This window comes from Haliaeetus albicilla, chromosome 9 (genome assembly GCF_947461875.1).
Source record: "Haliaeetus albicilla chromosome 9, bHalAlb1.1, whole genome shotgun sequence".
Classification (NCBI taxonomy): Eukaryota; Metazoa; Chordata; class Aves; order Accipitriformes; family Accipitridae; genus Haliaeetus; species Haliaeetus albicilla.
The window spans coordinates 5084409-5101311 of record NC_091491.1 but is presented as its reverse complement, the minus strand read 5'-3'; the positions used below and the strand labels follow the sequence as shown (position 1 = coordinate 5101311).

The following is a 16903-nucleotide window of genomic DNA, read 5'->3' as shown; positions in this document are numbered from 1 at the left end:
CACTGTTTTTAGCAGCAGTGAAAGTTTCAAGGTATTGCTTTGACTCTTTCCCTTCAAGTTTGCAAAATTATTTTGGCACTATAACATTATGTGCCTTGAACCAAGAACACGGAGGGAAGGCAGTTGGGCTGGGAGTAGTACTCGGTAAACAGAGAAATTATATCTGTAATTAAATGAGCGACTTCTTAGAATAATAAAAAAAATTAACCAAATCTTCAAACGGAAGCCTAAAGTGAAGATTGTGATGTATCCCACTAATTTGCTTCTGTTCTTCCTCCTAAAGTCTCAAATGCCACAGCATGGCAGTGTTACATGCTTTTTCTCCTGGAAATAAGCTTGTACTCTCTGTGTATTAAACCCTGCTGTCAGTCTGTATGTGCTGATGTGCTGCTCATTTGTGCCTGTGTTTTGCAGCTGTTCTGTCTTATAGAGGCTTGATAGTTCATTTTGCTCTCACTGAAAGTAAGCAAACTAGAATGTCAGAGCAGGGTCCTTGAAGTATTGTTTGTTTGCTGTAGTTAATGACTCCTCAGAGTTGCGGGAGTTGGGGGGGGGGGGGGGGGGTTGGGTTTTGTGCTTTTTTTTGTTTTTGTTTTCGGTTTTTTGTTGTTTTTGTTTGGGGTTTTTTTTCCACTGAATGGAGATTATTCCATCCCCTTTGGTGTAAGGACCCTGAAACAGAAAAGCTGACTGAGGTAGAGCAACTCTAGTTGCCTGGGTGTGTTCATGTACCCGTTTTGAATTGATAGTCCTAAATGATTAGAAGAGAGGAGAGCCAGGAACACTACCATCCCTGTCCTTTGAAATTGGTTCCCTGGCTTTAAATACTTAATTTCTTCCTATCTGAGCAACATCAATATTTTTTCTTTTGTATTGTTGTTTGCTTATCACATCGCAAAGCTGAGTTAGTGGAGTGTTAAGGCACTCCTTCAACTGTCCTAGCAACACCATCAGCACTTTCCCCTCTCCCCTTTATTTAGTGATGATGGGATGATTAACTGTAAAATAGAGTGCTGTACCTCAGGATGGGCATTGTATTGCTTCCTATAACTTCCCTGATTGTTGTCTGTATCTCCATAGGTGCCTGATCTCTACCAGCTAACACAGCCCTGAATGGATGCATAGCCAGGCCTATGAGACACTTCAGGACATACCTTCAACTTGCAGCTGAAAAAGGGAAGTTTCAATTCGAGAGAGCACCTCCAGTTTTTTATTGCTCTGCAAAAGTCAAGTGTATCGCAAAGTGTGAATGCTGCTGGGGTCCACCTCTTCCCCATGGGCAAGAGCCTATTTCTTTGTTTCAGAAGGCTTCTCTCTTCAGAAGACTCCATGAGGCGGAAAAAGTTCTGAATTCGTTTAAAGCCAACTAGGCCATAAGAAGTAATCAGAGATATTTGGGGAACTGAAATAACTGAGGGCTTTTTTGGAGGGATGGGGGTATTTGCCCTGAAACAGAAATTCAAACATGCCATTTTAAGCTTAAGCAAAAAATAAAACTGAGTGTGTATGTCTAACTTGTAAAATTTAATGAGCATACACATTATGAGTTCTCCATATAGTATTATATTCATAGATCTATCTCTGTGTGTCTAAATACATGTATGCCTACAGATCAGTATGTATACATATACACACAAACTTGAGCGGTAGGTTACTGAAATCCAGCAGGAAAACTGAATGGAAATATGAAGTTATTTATTCAGTATCAGCTGCTTTGATGGTTTTGGATTTTTAATATTGTATTGACAAGGCACTCGCCACTGGGTGGCATGTCTGACTTGGTGTCTGTTAGGAAGCAGGGTGGTGCCCAAGGAGCATGTCCTGCTATGACTTTCACAGAGAATGTCCCATGCGAGGTTTGTCCTGCCTGTGAGAATTGCACATGGAGAAATGGGAAGGAAGAGAAATGAATGTATCAAGCCCCTAGTAAACATCCTCTCAGAAAGGAGTCTTTCATGCCCTTAACTCAGGTGAAGTATATGATGATCAGGGAGAACTTGCTGAAGTTCAGCTTTGCAACTGGAGACACCTGGAGAGAGCTTTACTTGGATGCTAAGGAGGAACTCAGAAGTCACCATCTCTACCAGGAGATCATCAGGACTCATTCCAGGACTGGAATTTCATGTCTTGGCTGTGGGATTCCTGTCCTTTCCTCCTGGATGTGAAGACCTAGCAAGGGCCTGGTCTCAGAGCAGGCTGAGCTAGTAGAGAATTCCACACGATGTCCTGGCTTTGGCATGGCCTTCACCTTTGTGCCGTGCTACTGAAGTGTATGCATATATGCACACTTGTGTTGCCTTTCTTTTCTGTGCTGGCAGCTGTTGAATGTTGGTTTTTTTGTTTAAGAAATACATACTGAAGTGCCAAATAAATGTTTAAGTGTCTGGAATTGTCTGCTGCCTGCCCTTGGCCTCTCTTCTGTTCTGTTCATCAATAGCTGTGTGTCTCTTCTTTGTGTTCCTTGGAGTTCAGGAGGATTCACAACAATGACAGGAACTGTGTCAAAGACTGGATTGCAGAGTAATGATTTCTGAAAACATGGTTCTGTGGTCCTAGGCCACCTGTAACGAAGAGGTCATTGGAGCAGTTTAGAAATTTCACAAACACACGAAGGCTGTTGTTGCCAAAATCTATACATTAAGCACAGAAAGACTTGCACCTTGTTGGTGGTCTGTTGTCCACATATTCCAAACCTAGAAAACAAGGAGCCTAACTCTTGCCATTAGAGAAAAGCTTACTGCATCTACTTCTCTCATCGATGAATGAATGAAACCAGGCAGTGGTTTTGTGAAAAGGACTGCACGTTTTAATTCCTTTGTGGCTAAAGTGCTCTGCTTCCTCCTGGAGCTGCTCCACTTAAGCCAGCTGCACTTGCAGCATTTATCTATGTAAACCATTCATTCTCGTTTCAAGGAAAGCATACAGCAGTAGATGACATTTTGTTCAAATCCATCCTTTTTGTAGCAAAGCTTGCTTAGTCGTCTTGGATGGCCTAAGCTATACTAAGCTGAATAAATTCTGTGCACAAGGGGTCATTTTTGGTTTGAAGTTGTGGCTTGTCATTAATCTTTCTAAGTCATGTTCTATACTGTCCTCCTGAATTATCTTGCTACTGCAAGTTAAGCTCCCACTCTTCTGCTTCTCTATTAAGAAACCCATATATGTACACATACATGCATCCCCTTATCATACAGATCTTTCTCTTTAAAAATGGAAGGTACTCACCAAGTTTCATAACTCTCCATTGCTTGTTGCCTGGCATGTGTGGTTTTAGTTGAAGCAAATAGGTCTCGGCACTGTTCTTCCTACCTTTCATGCCAAGGTTTGCAGCATGAGAGGCCTCAGTTTTCTGATGTGATTGTGTTTAATCTAGGAGGTTGTTTCAGGGTACGTTTAGAAGCCTATTACAAATATTACAGGAAGCATCCTAACAAAATTGGAACCGGTAGTAGCTCCAGCACTTGAATCTTTATAATTACTCTGTACAATGACCAAATAATGGCATGTGATTTCTCAATGGACTTTTCTGTGGCATGGAGTATGGGCTGGTCTAGTTACTCTAACATTATTTAACATGTTTGCATCCTTTTGCAATCAAAGGCTAGACTGAGGAGACTAGTCTGTGGGGTTTGAGCTGTTCTCAGAGTTAAATCCTAACCGATGAAGTGATGGCTGCCTAGAGCATGCCTCTGACTTGCTTTGTTCTCGAGATTGCCAGTTGGCCTACAGGCATTTACTGTTCCTTTCTTACGCTGATAATACTCCACAAACCTGGTGTATGCCCTTGTTACTCGGATAACTAGACAGAACTCTTGCATAGTGGCCTATTTAATTCTTGAAAGTGTAATGGATTGCATTGGGTGGCTTCGTATCTTAAGGCAGAAATCTATCCTTCATCCATACTTTACTAGAAGCAAGACTCGTTTAGCTTTTGTGGTTTTGTATAACTAAAGTGCAGATGCTATCACCTGTTGATTTGGTTTTTATGCTTTATGAAGCCACAGAAATAAAAGTGAAGGGTAGAACTTAAAGTTAGCAAAACACTGGCTCCCTCAGAGCTCGGTGAATCTTGCCCAATCTGCCTTTCCTCCTTATTGGATTAAATGGAGAATGGAACTGAAATGGCTTTTTCTCTAGCCATCTGCCTCTGCAGGCTCCCCTGGCATACAAGGAGCTTGAATGAATTAGCAAAGAAATAGCCAATGTGTGCTTAAAGACAGCACCTCCTTAACTCTGCCAAAAATAGAAACATGAGTCACTCTTATTCTCTTATTCATTGACACCCTTTAGCCCCTTGTATTTTGTAGACTGTGATGCCAAAAGGGAAAGGAAAAAGACTCTGACTCCTATTTTTAGCTCGGCAGAAGTTGTTCAACCCTATAGGCACTTTCTGGATGGAGCTCTCCAGCCTTCTTATGAAATAATTCCTGCTTTTGTATTCATGTAGCTCTTGGTGCCTGCCATACTAAAAAGTAGGGAAAAGTGATGATACCTCAGAACCTGCAGATTAGCACACGTTTCTTAAGTAGCTAGGAGATCAGGAAAGTAATGTATAAATACTCTCTTTTTATGTGACTAGACTTTGCTATGTAATTGTAGGTTTCCTAAACTAAAGCTAGGTAATTACACTCGAACTCTACCTGAGAGCTACTGGGTAAGTACAGTGTCAGTGCTAAGCAATGTCAGCCAGATCCATAAAATGCATGACTAGAAGCAACAGTTACACTGTATGATTACATTTGCTGTTTTAACGCAGCTGTGGACTTCCCTGTACTAACTCCTGTAAGTCCAACACCTAATCTTGACTTAAAAATTTCTTTTCAGTGGAGTAATTTGATGATCTTTTCTGTTAAAACATGAGCCTTATTTCTATTTTGAGTTTGTCTATCTACATTCCAGCCATTCAGCCATTGAGTTTTGGTATTCTTGTGTCTGCTTGGATGAAGCACTTAACAGTTTTATTCCCTATATAACTGCTCATGGATTGTGATTGAGGGTTTACTTGTTCAGCAGGTGTCCCTGCTGATAAGCTGTAAGAGTTGAGTTTCCAAAGTTTTTCGTTATGAGGTATATTTTCTGGTTTAATTTTTGTGGCTCTTATCTGAACGCTGTCCAATTACTTATTTTATTTTCAGTTATGGCATTTTGACTGGTAACAATTACTCCAGCAGTGGTCACACCAATTAAAAACATAGAGTGTAAATTAACATCTTTCTCTTTTGGTTACTTTCCTCATTATACACTGAGGACCACAGTAACCCCTTGGCCCCTGTGCTGTATTGAAAGCCCATCTTCAGGTAGCTATTGATGATTACTCACAAGTCTCATCAAACTGCCTTTTTCTATGATAATCCTTCATCCTGTGTGAGGATGGGGAATGGAAATGGTATGGTTAACAGTGCAGAAAAGTTTGTTAGACTCAATGATTTAATGTTTGCCAGGCACTCCAGGAAAAGAACATGAACATTCTAATGAGTGGTCCATGTTCTGGGCATTACGATAAAAGATGTACATTGTTAGATTTGCCTTACTACATATAAAGACCTCTAATTTCTGCTTGCGCTTCCTGTTGCCCCTGAGTTTGATCTGATTTCTGCTTTGCAGGCTGACAGCTGAAGAGGTAGAATCTCTAGAGACAGATACAACCAACCGCTGGCAAGGAGTCTGCATTAGCAGAGCATCTCCCACACCATCAGAATCTGCTGCCACTGTGAAGTCACTGATAAAATCATTTGATTTAGGATGCTCAGGTATTTGAACACTGTATTTTGTAGTAAAAAATTTTTCTAGCAGTGAACATGTAATTTTTGCCTTCTTGCTTCTTAATGGATATTCTCTGTCTGTGCTTGTTACATAAATAGTATCTGTGTCAACTATACCAGTGGTTCCCTGTTCTGACAAGAGGGAGCTAGTTGAGTTGGAAATTCAAATGTTTCCACGTTTTTCCTTGCAGGTAGCACTGGACAAAATATCACAGTTCACAAGGTCCCCAGGAGCCCTCTAAGTGGAATTCCAGTGAGGACAGCCCCAGCTGCTGCTGTTTCCCCCATGCAGGTACAAGGAGCTCTTTCCATCCTTGTAGTTTTAACATGGGTAGATGCAGTGTTTGCTACAGCATGACATAGCTTCAGCATGCCAACATGCATATGTTGACAAGGGGAAGGGGAAACTCATCTGTTTATTTGCTGTGAAACATCAAATACTGTAGTACTAACAAAAAGGATCAAAGTGAGTTTGTCTTTGACTTCAGCTTAGAGGTCTCAGTGGACGGATGTGAACTCTTTGGAATACAATTCTGAACTTTAATCACTGTTGACCAGAAAATAGGTTTCAATTATTGGGAGTGAGTTACAAGAAACATCAAACTAAACTAGGTAGCTGGCATGTGAGTTCAGAGACACGGGATAAGGTTCTAAGTTGTATGCTCCCAGTTATCCAGTAAGTTCATACAGTGCTGAATGAAGGGCTCTTAGACTTTAGGTTTTTTTCCTCCTGAAGCATAATTGTTCTGGAATATAGTACTACTTATGTCACTGCACCAGTTAATTAACTTTCTGTTAGCAATTTTCAAATCTGTGGTGCAATGTTATTGGAAATACTGCTTTTGTGAATGATGGAGAAGCAAATGCACTGTGCTTCCTGATTTCCACATATGCTGAAGGTGGCATACCGTCAGTCTGCTAACCTTTCTAGGCTAGAGAAGCCATTGTATGTTTTTTGACTGGGTGGTCACTGGACTTAAAACGGGACATTCCTCTCTGAATCTGAGTTAAAAACAGTTGCAAGGTTAGGGTGTTTAGGTGAGTGTTCTGAAGAATCAGATGACTTTGAAAGACTACTTAACAAACATGTGAGCACATTTCCTTCAAAGAATCAGCAAAGGAAGTTTAAGGAATGGGATTAGACAGAGGTCTGGGAACCTTCTATTAATGCCTGGCTGAGGGGGTATTAATGCTGAATACTGGTGCTCAGGCTGCAGAAACAAGAATCCTGACTTATCGTTCAGGGTGCTGGGAACAGAGGCAGGGTTAGGAACAGGCATTCTTACTTTGGGTTTGTGACACTAGATTATGTTTGGCAAGAGAAAAAAATGGTGCAAATAGAAATGTGAAATAGTTCAGGAACCAATGTGTTACTAGCTAAAAACATTGTCCCTTTGTCTTTTTATTTTTCACGACCATTTATCCAGCTCTAGGTACAGCTGATACCTTGTTGAAAGGTTTCTGTATCTGCTTTGTGATCTTGAGATAGCAGAAACAACGCTTCTTTCTGCTTGCCTATATAAGCATGATGGCTAGTATTTTTTTTAATTCTCTTTTGTACATTTGTTTGTTTCACAGAGGCATTCTGTTTATAATAATGCCAAGCCAGCCAGCAAGGGCATTGCCAGACACGCAGATCTTTCAGACCTTCCTCTTGCAGGTAAGTTGCAGTAAATGTAAAAATGTTGCCTCTTTTTACTAACAAAAGCTTGTTTTTAACTGTTGGCCTCTGCCTGGGCCATTTTTCTTCTTCTCATATGGTCAAAGGAAACATGAAAAAGTGTCTTCAGAGTCTTTATTTTAGAGAGCTTATTAATTATGTTGTGTTTCCATTCCCATCTTGATCATAGCCTTAGAAAACTAAAAAATAGCTGATTTATTATGGTTTGCCAACACAAGCTTGCCTTCTTTATTCCGAAGTATCCATGGCACCTCTCTAATCCATGCTGTGGAACTGGAGAGGATTGGATTTTGTTCAACATGTATGTATCTGGAAAAAGTCCAAAGCACTGTCTTTTCAGGGTTTATTTGTTTTTAAATTGAGCTTCATTTGAAATACATCAAACATTTCAGATACTGATGTGGCTGTTTTAGGAGCAGTCATATTTGGGCTCGAAATAGTTTGTTTTGAGAGCTCTCAAGAGATGCGTTTGTTTTTATTTCACACTTTGCTTTTGTTCTCTTGTCATTTAATATTCTTTTCTACTAGTGTTTGTTTCCCATTTTCTCTGGGCCTATTTTTCTGATTATCTAGTCCTGAACGTAGTTGTCCCATTGGAATCAAAGCTAGTAACAACAGATTATTGAATTTTTAAGGACAGATGAAATATTATATTCCTGTAGTGAAACCTCAGTGAAACTGCAGGGAGGGACAAAAAAAAAATCAGTCACAACTTCTTCATTGGTAGACTGGATTTTCTGCAATAGTTTGCTAGTACAGGAGAGAAATTAGAACCTGTCTTCATTTTTAGACTCTTCAGATAATCTGCTAAGCTTCCCCTTCCATCATTCAAAAATGAAGACATACTGGATCTGAACAGCAAAACAGGTTATAGGGTAGATGGCAGCATAAACAAATAACATCTTGTCTATGGTACTGGCTTCTCCTGCAGGAGTAAATGGTAAGCAAGCAGAAATTATCAGTGGAACAGACAGAGTTTATTTGTATCAGTTGGTTTCCAGAAAATGTCTTGCATGAGAGTATACAATGATCCTAAACAGAACATAAGACCTTTTTAATCTCTACCAGTTTACTGTAGAGTGAAGTCATCTGTCAACTGTGTAATATAATGCCAGTCCTTAATAATAAATATCCCACTTCAGGCCATGGATAATTACTGTTATTACCCATAGACAATTGTTCTGTGAAAATGTGTTGAAATCAACAGATATTTTATTAGCCATTGTGTGGTAAAAATTTATGGTTCCTTATCTAACAAGTTCCTGTATTTATAGCTTCTCTTTGTACCTGGGTTTAATTTAGTTCCAATAATCCATAGCAAAGGCTTACTCACTGTAAAGTTGTAATAGCTCTGGTTCCAATCTAAATAATCCTAGAAGGCAGTTGATCCAAGCCCTATGCAAACAGCGCTGAATTAAAAAATATCCCCAAGGAAATTCAGAGTGAAGTAGTCTTCATAATAATAATCTTCTGGCTGATTCCATCTGACCGGTATCACAGCAGGGTTCTGTGATGTCCTTAATATGACCCAAATGTTACATCGTTGGAGAGGAGAATGGATTACTTTGCAGAGAGAGCTGATCTTTGGCTATGATCTTTTCATTTAGAATCAGAGGTTTACCGGTTCTGTCCTGGAGTTTCTAGCAGCCAGAAATAAGTCAAAGGAAGTATATTACTCATGCAAGTGAGACTCAAAGTACAAAACTGGATGCTGTTAACTTGCACCACTTCAGGCACTACTGTATAATTCAAGCCGGTAACCACAAGGTTTCTTTAAATAGTGCAAATAGATAGCGCTAACATAATGTGATTTTCCTTAATCGCGTTGCATATTTTTCATACGATTATTATCCTGTTTGTCTTTCCAAATGACTCCTAATATGCCCTCGTCTTCTCCCTCTTTTCTGTCCACCTAGATGCTTCCTTTATAGGCTTCCTAATAGCCTTTATACCTATCTGGGATCATTCCTTCTTCCTTTTTTCTGTGCCCTGCATGAATGCATCCTGAATGATTGGCACAGCACTTCCTAATTAGACCATGCCATTAGCCAGTCCAATTATGTTAATGACAATTTGACAGTGCGCTTTTTTTTTTTGCCATCCTTATAAATTAGTGAGAAACCTACATTCCTCTTCATAATGTTTCAGATATGCTTTTTGCAGTAGATCTGTTTCTCTAAGTGGAATGTTCTTAAATTTAAAATGGTCCCAAGAATCATTCATTGGTTGCCTGTCTGATTGGTGTGGCTATTTAAATTTGAGGGAATTTCCCATAAATCCAACTTTATGAGGAGCTGGAAGAGTCATACATGTTTGGAATATATAGTGGAAAACCAACAAAAAGACTTAATTTTTAAGAGTATGCTGTGTGCTATTTCTTGTAATGGCTTCAAGGTGCATGCAAAGAAGGGACAGGTGAGTCGAAGGAAGGATGACCCTGACGGAGCAAGGTGTATGCAATGCAATGCAACAAAGCTCTGCCAACAGCCAAGCTGCTGGAAAGGAGAGAGTCTCCTGGGACTGGATTCTGTCCTTTTCCATCTGGACTTCTTAATAGATAGGAACTTAGCAGCCCTTTATGCTGTGGAAAGAAGGTGCAGAAATGCCCATAGCTCTCAGCAGCTACGAATGCTGGTGTAGTTGTACGATATTCAGGAGCCAAAGCGAGGGCAGCTGCATGCCTGTTGGAAGGATGTGCTTATCTGGCAACTGCTGATGCACACACCCCAGCTACTGCTGAAAAGAAATTTAGGACTGATTCAGTGATACTAGCCTTTGCTGAAGCTGAGATCCTCTAGGTGATTCAGCATTAGTTGCTAATTAACATAGGGAGGTAACTGAAAAGGAGGAGAAAAAGTTGTGTTCCACATTCGGTTCATTTTTGATAATAGCTCATAGCGTGCTGGCTGTAGATCCTGGCTTGTTGACAGTTTGTCTACATAAATGAAGCGGTCAGCTTTCCCTGCGTTGTACATTGCTCTACCTCATGATTGATATGCATGGGGAGATAATTTGATTTCTGTGATCTCTCTGGCTTCTCTCCAAAAACCTATCAACATTGGATACTATGGCTACTAATTTTGTTGATTTTATTTTATTCATATATATATACACACATATCTATAAATATATCCCATAAAATATATGTTATAAAAATAAGTAATAAGTGTAATAAAAATATAGATGCATCTGCTACGAATATCTTGAGACTTCTCAAAGTTGTCAGATAGGATGCCAAGCATCATGTGATAATAAGTGCATTTTACTGCTGCCTTGAGCTGGGTTGTATTCAGGAGACAAGAGGCTTTCTTGTTACAAGTCTGCTAATGGCAGAAAAGAAATTATTGTGCTAGGGCTGGTCAGTCATCTGGTGAAGATATCTGGTGATCAGCTTTTGAACCTTTAAGACTGTAGATTTTGGTATTTCCCCTCATTCACCTGAGGCCCCTACCCCCCAGCAGGAGTATCAATCACAGGAAACCAGGCAGTCTGTACTGTTGAAATCATCAAAGCCGTTCCTTGTTATGATCACCTCTAATCTGCTCAAGGTTTCCTAGCCCCATGTGTGTTTAATGAACAAATGAGTACATTTGTTTAGAATCAAAACAACAGACTACATATTGTGTGCTGGGTGGCAGGACAGTGATTAATCAAATTCCTCAGACTGCAAACTGACAGCTTTTTTTTAATTCCCACAGACCTTCTGAAGGGGAGAAATGAAGAGCTGAAACCAGACCATTACCTCCGTAAAAGCCCCTCCCTGGAATCCCTGAGCAAACCCCCTATGGCCTTCAGCAGCAGAATGCTTACCTCTACCCCTAGCAGCTTGAAACCCCAAAGCAAACTCAGGTACCAACTCAGTTTCCTGGGAAAAACGGCACACTGGAAAGATTGTCAGCATTACCTGGCATGAAGATGAATGTTTTAATCTGGTGGACCCCTGTCTCCAGTGGAAACTCTGCTGGCTGGTCTGTCCAGTTCAGAATTACCAGGCTGTGTCAGATCCAGATATCAAAATTCAGATTATAATGACCACAATTATCTGTAAGATAAGCAATCATGACAAAATTAGGATAGCAAGGTTTTAGGAGCCGCTAAGTTGTATATAAGAATTTCATTATGTGTACGAGTGATGAACCCTCATTATCCTATTGTAGCTTTGCATGTTGTGGTGAGTCAAAAACTAAAAGCTTTGAGGTCTAAGGGGAAGCTGGACACATAATTTTCTTCTGTCTTGAAAAAAACCATGTATTTTCCTCTGATCTCCACCATTATTTCCAACAGTAGAAGCTGTAGGGCGGAGACAGTGTGGGTGTTTTTATTGTTGGCCTTTTAGCTGTCCTCAAGGCCGTGACTGCAATACAGCTTTGAGATTTTTCATTTTATTCAAGAACTCTTTCTGCAGCAGCTCAATTGGATGTGAATTTGCTGTTACAGATTCTTTAGATAGTTTCTTTCAGTTCTACAGCCTAAATCCTGGTTCTCAATATGTAAAGCAAAGATGTTACTTGAAAATTTTAAGTAAAGCTGATGAAAATAATAGCAGAAATGCTAGGTTAACACATGCAATCGAGTATCCATAGGCTGCTATTTTTTCGGCTCTTTGTATGCAGTGATACAAACTGAATTTGTCTCATATAAAGGCAAATATAGAATGCAAGCTCTGAAACCTATTACAGTTTGGTTTACATTTAGGTTCTGTGCTGCCATTCTGCTTTGTCATACAGATATTATTTACACACTGGTAAAAAATAAGAGACTTAAAGCATATTTATCTTCTACTCCGTTATGCTTCCCCCCAAATTAGTGTGGAGAGGAAGGACCCACTGGCAGCCCTGGCTCGGGAGTATGGTGGTTCAAAGAGGAATGCTCTGTTGAAATGGTGCCAAAAGAAGACTGAAGGTTACCAGGTAAGGGAATAGGTACATTTTTACTTTTCTCTGGAGAGTAATTCATCACTTTCCTATATGTGTGCAGTAAGCAATGTCACTTGAAAGAAACATATGTATTTCAGTCTGCTGATTTTTGCATGTTTATGCCTACTGGGTGTTTCCATCCTCTTCCTTCATTTCTTTAACACTGCAGTCCCCAATGTTACATTGTCATCAGTAATTTGTATACAAACCCCAAAATATTTACTGCATCAAAGGTCACTGATGGTGAGAAACAGAGTGTATATGCGCAGCAGCTTCAATTTGGCATCAATTTTTGAAATTACATTCTAATATTTTTTCTGTAGGCTTCTGTGAATGATGTGCTGTTGTGAGAGTTTTTTCATTGGTCATTTCTGTAAAACCAAAGAAATATTTCTTCGTGTGGCCTTGACCAAATGAAGTTTGCGGTTCGGGGCCCCACTCTTTCTAACCTGCTGCAGCTTAACAGGATTTTACAAAGCAAGTTTTGACTGCTTGAGAATGTCTCATTTCTTTGCAGAGTGATTTTTCACTGTTAAACAGGCATAATGATTTGTCCAGTTCTTGTATGCCATTGCTGTGCTTATATCAAGCTCTGGCTAGTATTTGTATGCAGCTGAGTTAGGCCTTTGGTTCTGCTTGTAACTGAGCTGTAGAAGGCAACTATAGACAACAGTTCATCCTGTGATATATGCTGGGTGTGCAGGATAGTCTTGGTTTGATATAATGTTGAGATTTTTCTTTCTTAAGAATAATATTGTTTGTTACTTAGAGCAGAAGACAAAAGCAGTTATCACCACATGAGATGCACCCTGGAGCAAGTCCTTAATAAAAGCAGAGTCCATCTTTTAAAGTAAATAATAATTTTTTTTTTCCTTCACAACCAGCTCTTTATGAAGCATTAGCTGCAGGGTGCAGGAGTTCAGAAGAAAAGACAGTAGCTTTCCCTTTGAGTAAACTGATCTATAAAAGTTTGAGTAATTTCTTAGCACTGGCATATTCATCTGGCTTTCACCAATTTCACAGAAGGACGGGTATCAGAGAAAGCTCTTGACTTTAGACACACCTTAGAAAGAATAAAGCCAGGGTTAGCATTTAGCCTCCAGTTCTGTGATACTGCCTGAAAGGCTACAGTACTGTCCCCAGAAATTATATGCTCTATGCTGTGTTGATTTATTTTATATGTCATCTACTAAAATTCTCCCGGTCTTGGATTTGAAGCTGGGGGGGAACATTCCCATCCAGTCCTCAGAAAATGATTCATGAAATACAACTTTTCCAAGTCTAACTTCTGTTTAGCCGGCAAACCCATCTCTCAGGTAACACTTTCTCCTGACAGTGTTGCCCTTTTTTGTTTCAAATGGCACATATGGTAAGCTTCCTCCACTTCTCTTAAAACAGTCTAACTCTGATGAGTTCACTGTTAGAAGTGTTCTCTGAGAGTCAGCCTGTATTTTTCTTTCTCTCATTACACCCAAGCTGGACTAAATGTATTGCTTTTAGAAATTATTATGTGGCTTTGCAAATATAGAGGCCTGTCCTCATTCTGTAGGTACCAGACTGGCACCAAAAGTGATAAGTATTCCCCTCATGATAGAATAGAAAATGAGTTTTGTTTTTCTATGCTGAACCCAAGTAGCGGAGCTAACTGTGTATCAGATAGCAGGCCACCCAGGAGACATGCAAGGCAATCTGGGTCTATTTGTTTTTCCTTTTAGTATTAGTCTCTGGAGGAAAGTATGTCCATGCTTCAGAGGACAGTGGAAGTCTTTGCGCTATCTGTGGCTGCTGGAGTGTTGTTGCTATGTGACTCTCCAGATGATGTTTCAGAAAAAACTTTGTCATTTTGGTTCCTGGTCTGATGAGGCTCTTGTTCTGTTCATGGCTGTCCTCTGTCATTACTCTTTCTAAAGCAGCAGAATGAGTTTTCAGCAGTTTTTGAGAACAAGCAGGTAAAGCACTGACAAACGCTGCATAATCCAGGAGAGTCTGAGAAGTTCAGACTGTGATGTGGTGGGGGGCCTTATTACCCAGAGTATAAGATCTCAGGGCAGAAATTAAAGTCAGATGAACTGAAGGACAAACACAGTATTGATTTATGGTGAGAGTCTTGCCTCTCTATCTTCACTGCTTCGTTTAGAGGCATTATCTCTTGGACAGTCTTCCTCAGATTCTCATTCCCATTGTGCTCTTTGCAGTGCGTTCACTAACTCTTCTTGAACTTGCTTTTCCCAGACCCTTGCACTCTTACGATAAGGCTGATATTAAGCTCCACGGGGAGTTTTTATCATTCTTGAGTACAAAGAACTGGAGTGGAATAAAGTCAGTCATCCTCCTTCCTGCCTTAGCCACTGCAGTGGTGGAAATGAGGTAATGAACTCCACCGAGCAGAACCCTGATGACGTGCATGGCTTCTTTTCCATAGATAATACCCCTGTCTATGAGACATCTTCTGTGCAAATCCCAGTATAATCTGTCATGTTTTTTCTAACATGAATTCCAGAACCACAGATAACTTTGGATGCAAACTGTTTTCAGCTCTGTGACACAGTGGAATGAGAGAATAAAAGACTTGCTGATTGACTGCTTAACTTCTTTTTTTCAGTGGCAAAACTTACTGCCTTTGAGGTCTAGTAACAGTTCCTGTTACTAGCTGGTGAGGAAGAGGGAGATTCCTTTCTGTTTAAATTATGAAGATACCAGATTTCATTAAACAGTATGAGCAAAATGGATTAGAATAACTGATGCTCTCAGTAGCAGCTACTACCCATGTCCCAGCTTCCCTGATTCCTCAGGATTAGTGACCCAGGGAAGGTATCTGGGGATAAGACTTAGGGACCAGCACACAAGGCTGCACTTTTTAAATGCTTTAATCCATACAAAGCTTATACTATAGATAGAAATTTGCACCCTGCTCCTGGCATATATCCTTGCATTGATTACAGTGGGAACATTCCCTGGCTTTGAACTTCAGCATGTTCCCCAGGAGGCAATCTTATAAAACAAGAGAAGAACACCAGAGGGAGTTGAGAGAAGTGCAACACAAATTAGTAGTAGCCTGGAGGGTTTTGTTTGTTTTTTAAAAAAAGAAATTGCCTGAGTTTACAGTAACTGAGGGGAAACATGAAAGCGTCTATGTTTCTCTAATCTGCTCTGCCATTTCTAAGATCCCTGTTTTAACAGTGATTTGATATCAAAAAGTTAGGAATGCTAAGGAGAAAGAGTAATTATTTAGAACATGAAAACAGAATCACTAGAATGAAAATAAAGAGGAAGCTTAGTTCAGTGACTAAGAGAAAAGAATATGAAAGTGGGATTGCATAAACTGTGGCATGATCGATCATATGATTTCAATTGTCATATTTCAATGCCTAGATGAATGTTATCTGGCATTTCAGCCATCAATTTTGAATAATTATGCAGGGGAGGTGCTAAAAAAAATTCACCAGTAAAAAAAATTGTGGTGAAATAAGGCTTTGGACTCAGTGGTTTTGTGCAGAACTTCATTGAGGAAAATCTCCAGCTTAAAAAAAACACCCTTAATCTAATGTATGGTTCCCTATAAGAATTGTGCACTGGCATGTGATCTCTTTTGCCAGATGTACATAGACTGTTCCTTCTGCCTCTCTGAATTTGTTGACATCATGGTGTGTAATGTAGGGTGATGGGATGACCAGACTTGAGAACTGCTTTTGTGGCTCTGGAACTCAATTACCACACAAGTCCTTTAAACCACAAAGCCTGCTGAGAGTAAGTTATTTATGTTAAAATAGCTTTTTCTCTGTCATCTTGTGGGTTGGTTTTTTTCATCTATTTAAAAAGATTATAGATCATAGCAAGAGTGTGAAGTAGAAATTGGGTGCCTCGTTTCTAATAGGCTCCGTTCCTAGGAGTTTGTAACTCCTGGAAGCTGCTGAGAGTCATTCTTGTTGCATTATCACCTTCCATAATCATATCATTAGTGACTGTGGTGTTATTAAGTGCCCTGGTTCTGTTTGCTGTCTGTGGAGACCATTTGTCAAGGGGCCAAACCTCTCTAGATTAAGTCTATTACTATCCACAGATGTATTGTGAAAACACAGAACATCAAGAGGCACTTAACCCATGATCATTAGAACTGAGGATTATTGTTTCTGCCACATATACCCTCTCCAGAGAGGGGAGGGAATTGCTACCGTGTTAATGAATATGGTTCATTTAAAAGAACTATTTTCATGTTTTTTCCAACCACTACACATCCATCCTGTGGCACAGAGGAGAAGAGAATCTGAGACTGACTCTTTTCTCTAATGTACAATCATGATTATTCTTTTTATCAAAGTTATATTTGGTTTAACAGGACCCATTTGGGATCCACTTGTTGAAGAACCACCATCTCTTTTAGTAAAGCTACCTCTGCGGTCGTCTTAAGTAGAGGAATGCTATACAGAAGGAGACAAGGAGTGTTCTAGAACTGACAAAGGGAAGTGGCAGCTATGCCTCTGAAGATTTTTATATTTCATATATTCCCAACCTGTGCGTTCAAGCCATTGCATTATATCACCTCC

At 39.9% G+C, this 16903-nt stretch overlaps 1 protein-coding gene across 5 annotated transcripts in view; it reads left to right on the top strand.

The window, feature by feature from the left end:
- The window catches only part of SPECC1 (sperm antigen with calponin homology and coiled-coil domains 1), a 90112-nt gene that overhangs the window by 54135 nt on the left and 19074 nt on the right, over nt 1-16903 (top strand). For 4 of the 5 annotated variants that reach the window (XM_069791091.1, XM_069791089.1, XM_069791090.1 and 1 more), the window contains 5 exons: nt 5605-5750; nt 5954-6054; nt 7341-7422; nt 11142-11292; nt 12251-12353. In XM_069791091.1, coding sequence (XP_069647192.1) covers nt 5605-5750; nt 5954-6054; nt 7341-7422; nt 11142-11292; nt 12251-12353 — 583 coding nt within the window. Of the gene's footprint in view, nt 1-1080; nt 2395-5604; nt 5751-5953; nt 6055-7340; nt 7423-11141; nt 11293-12250; nt 12354-16903 lie in introns of those variants that run through there. The other variant, XM_069791093.1, reaches the window with a different exon arrangement.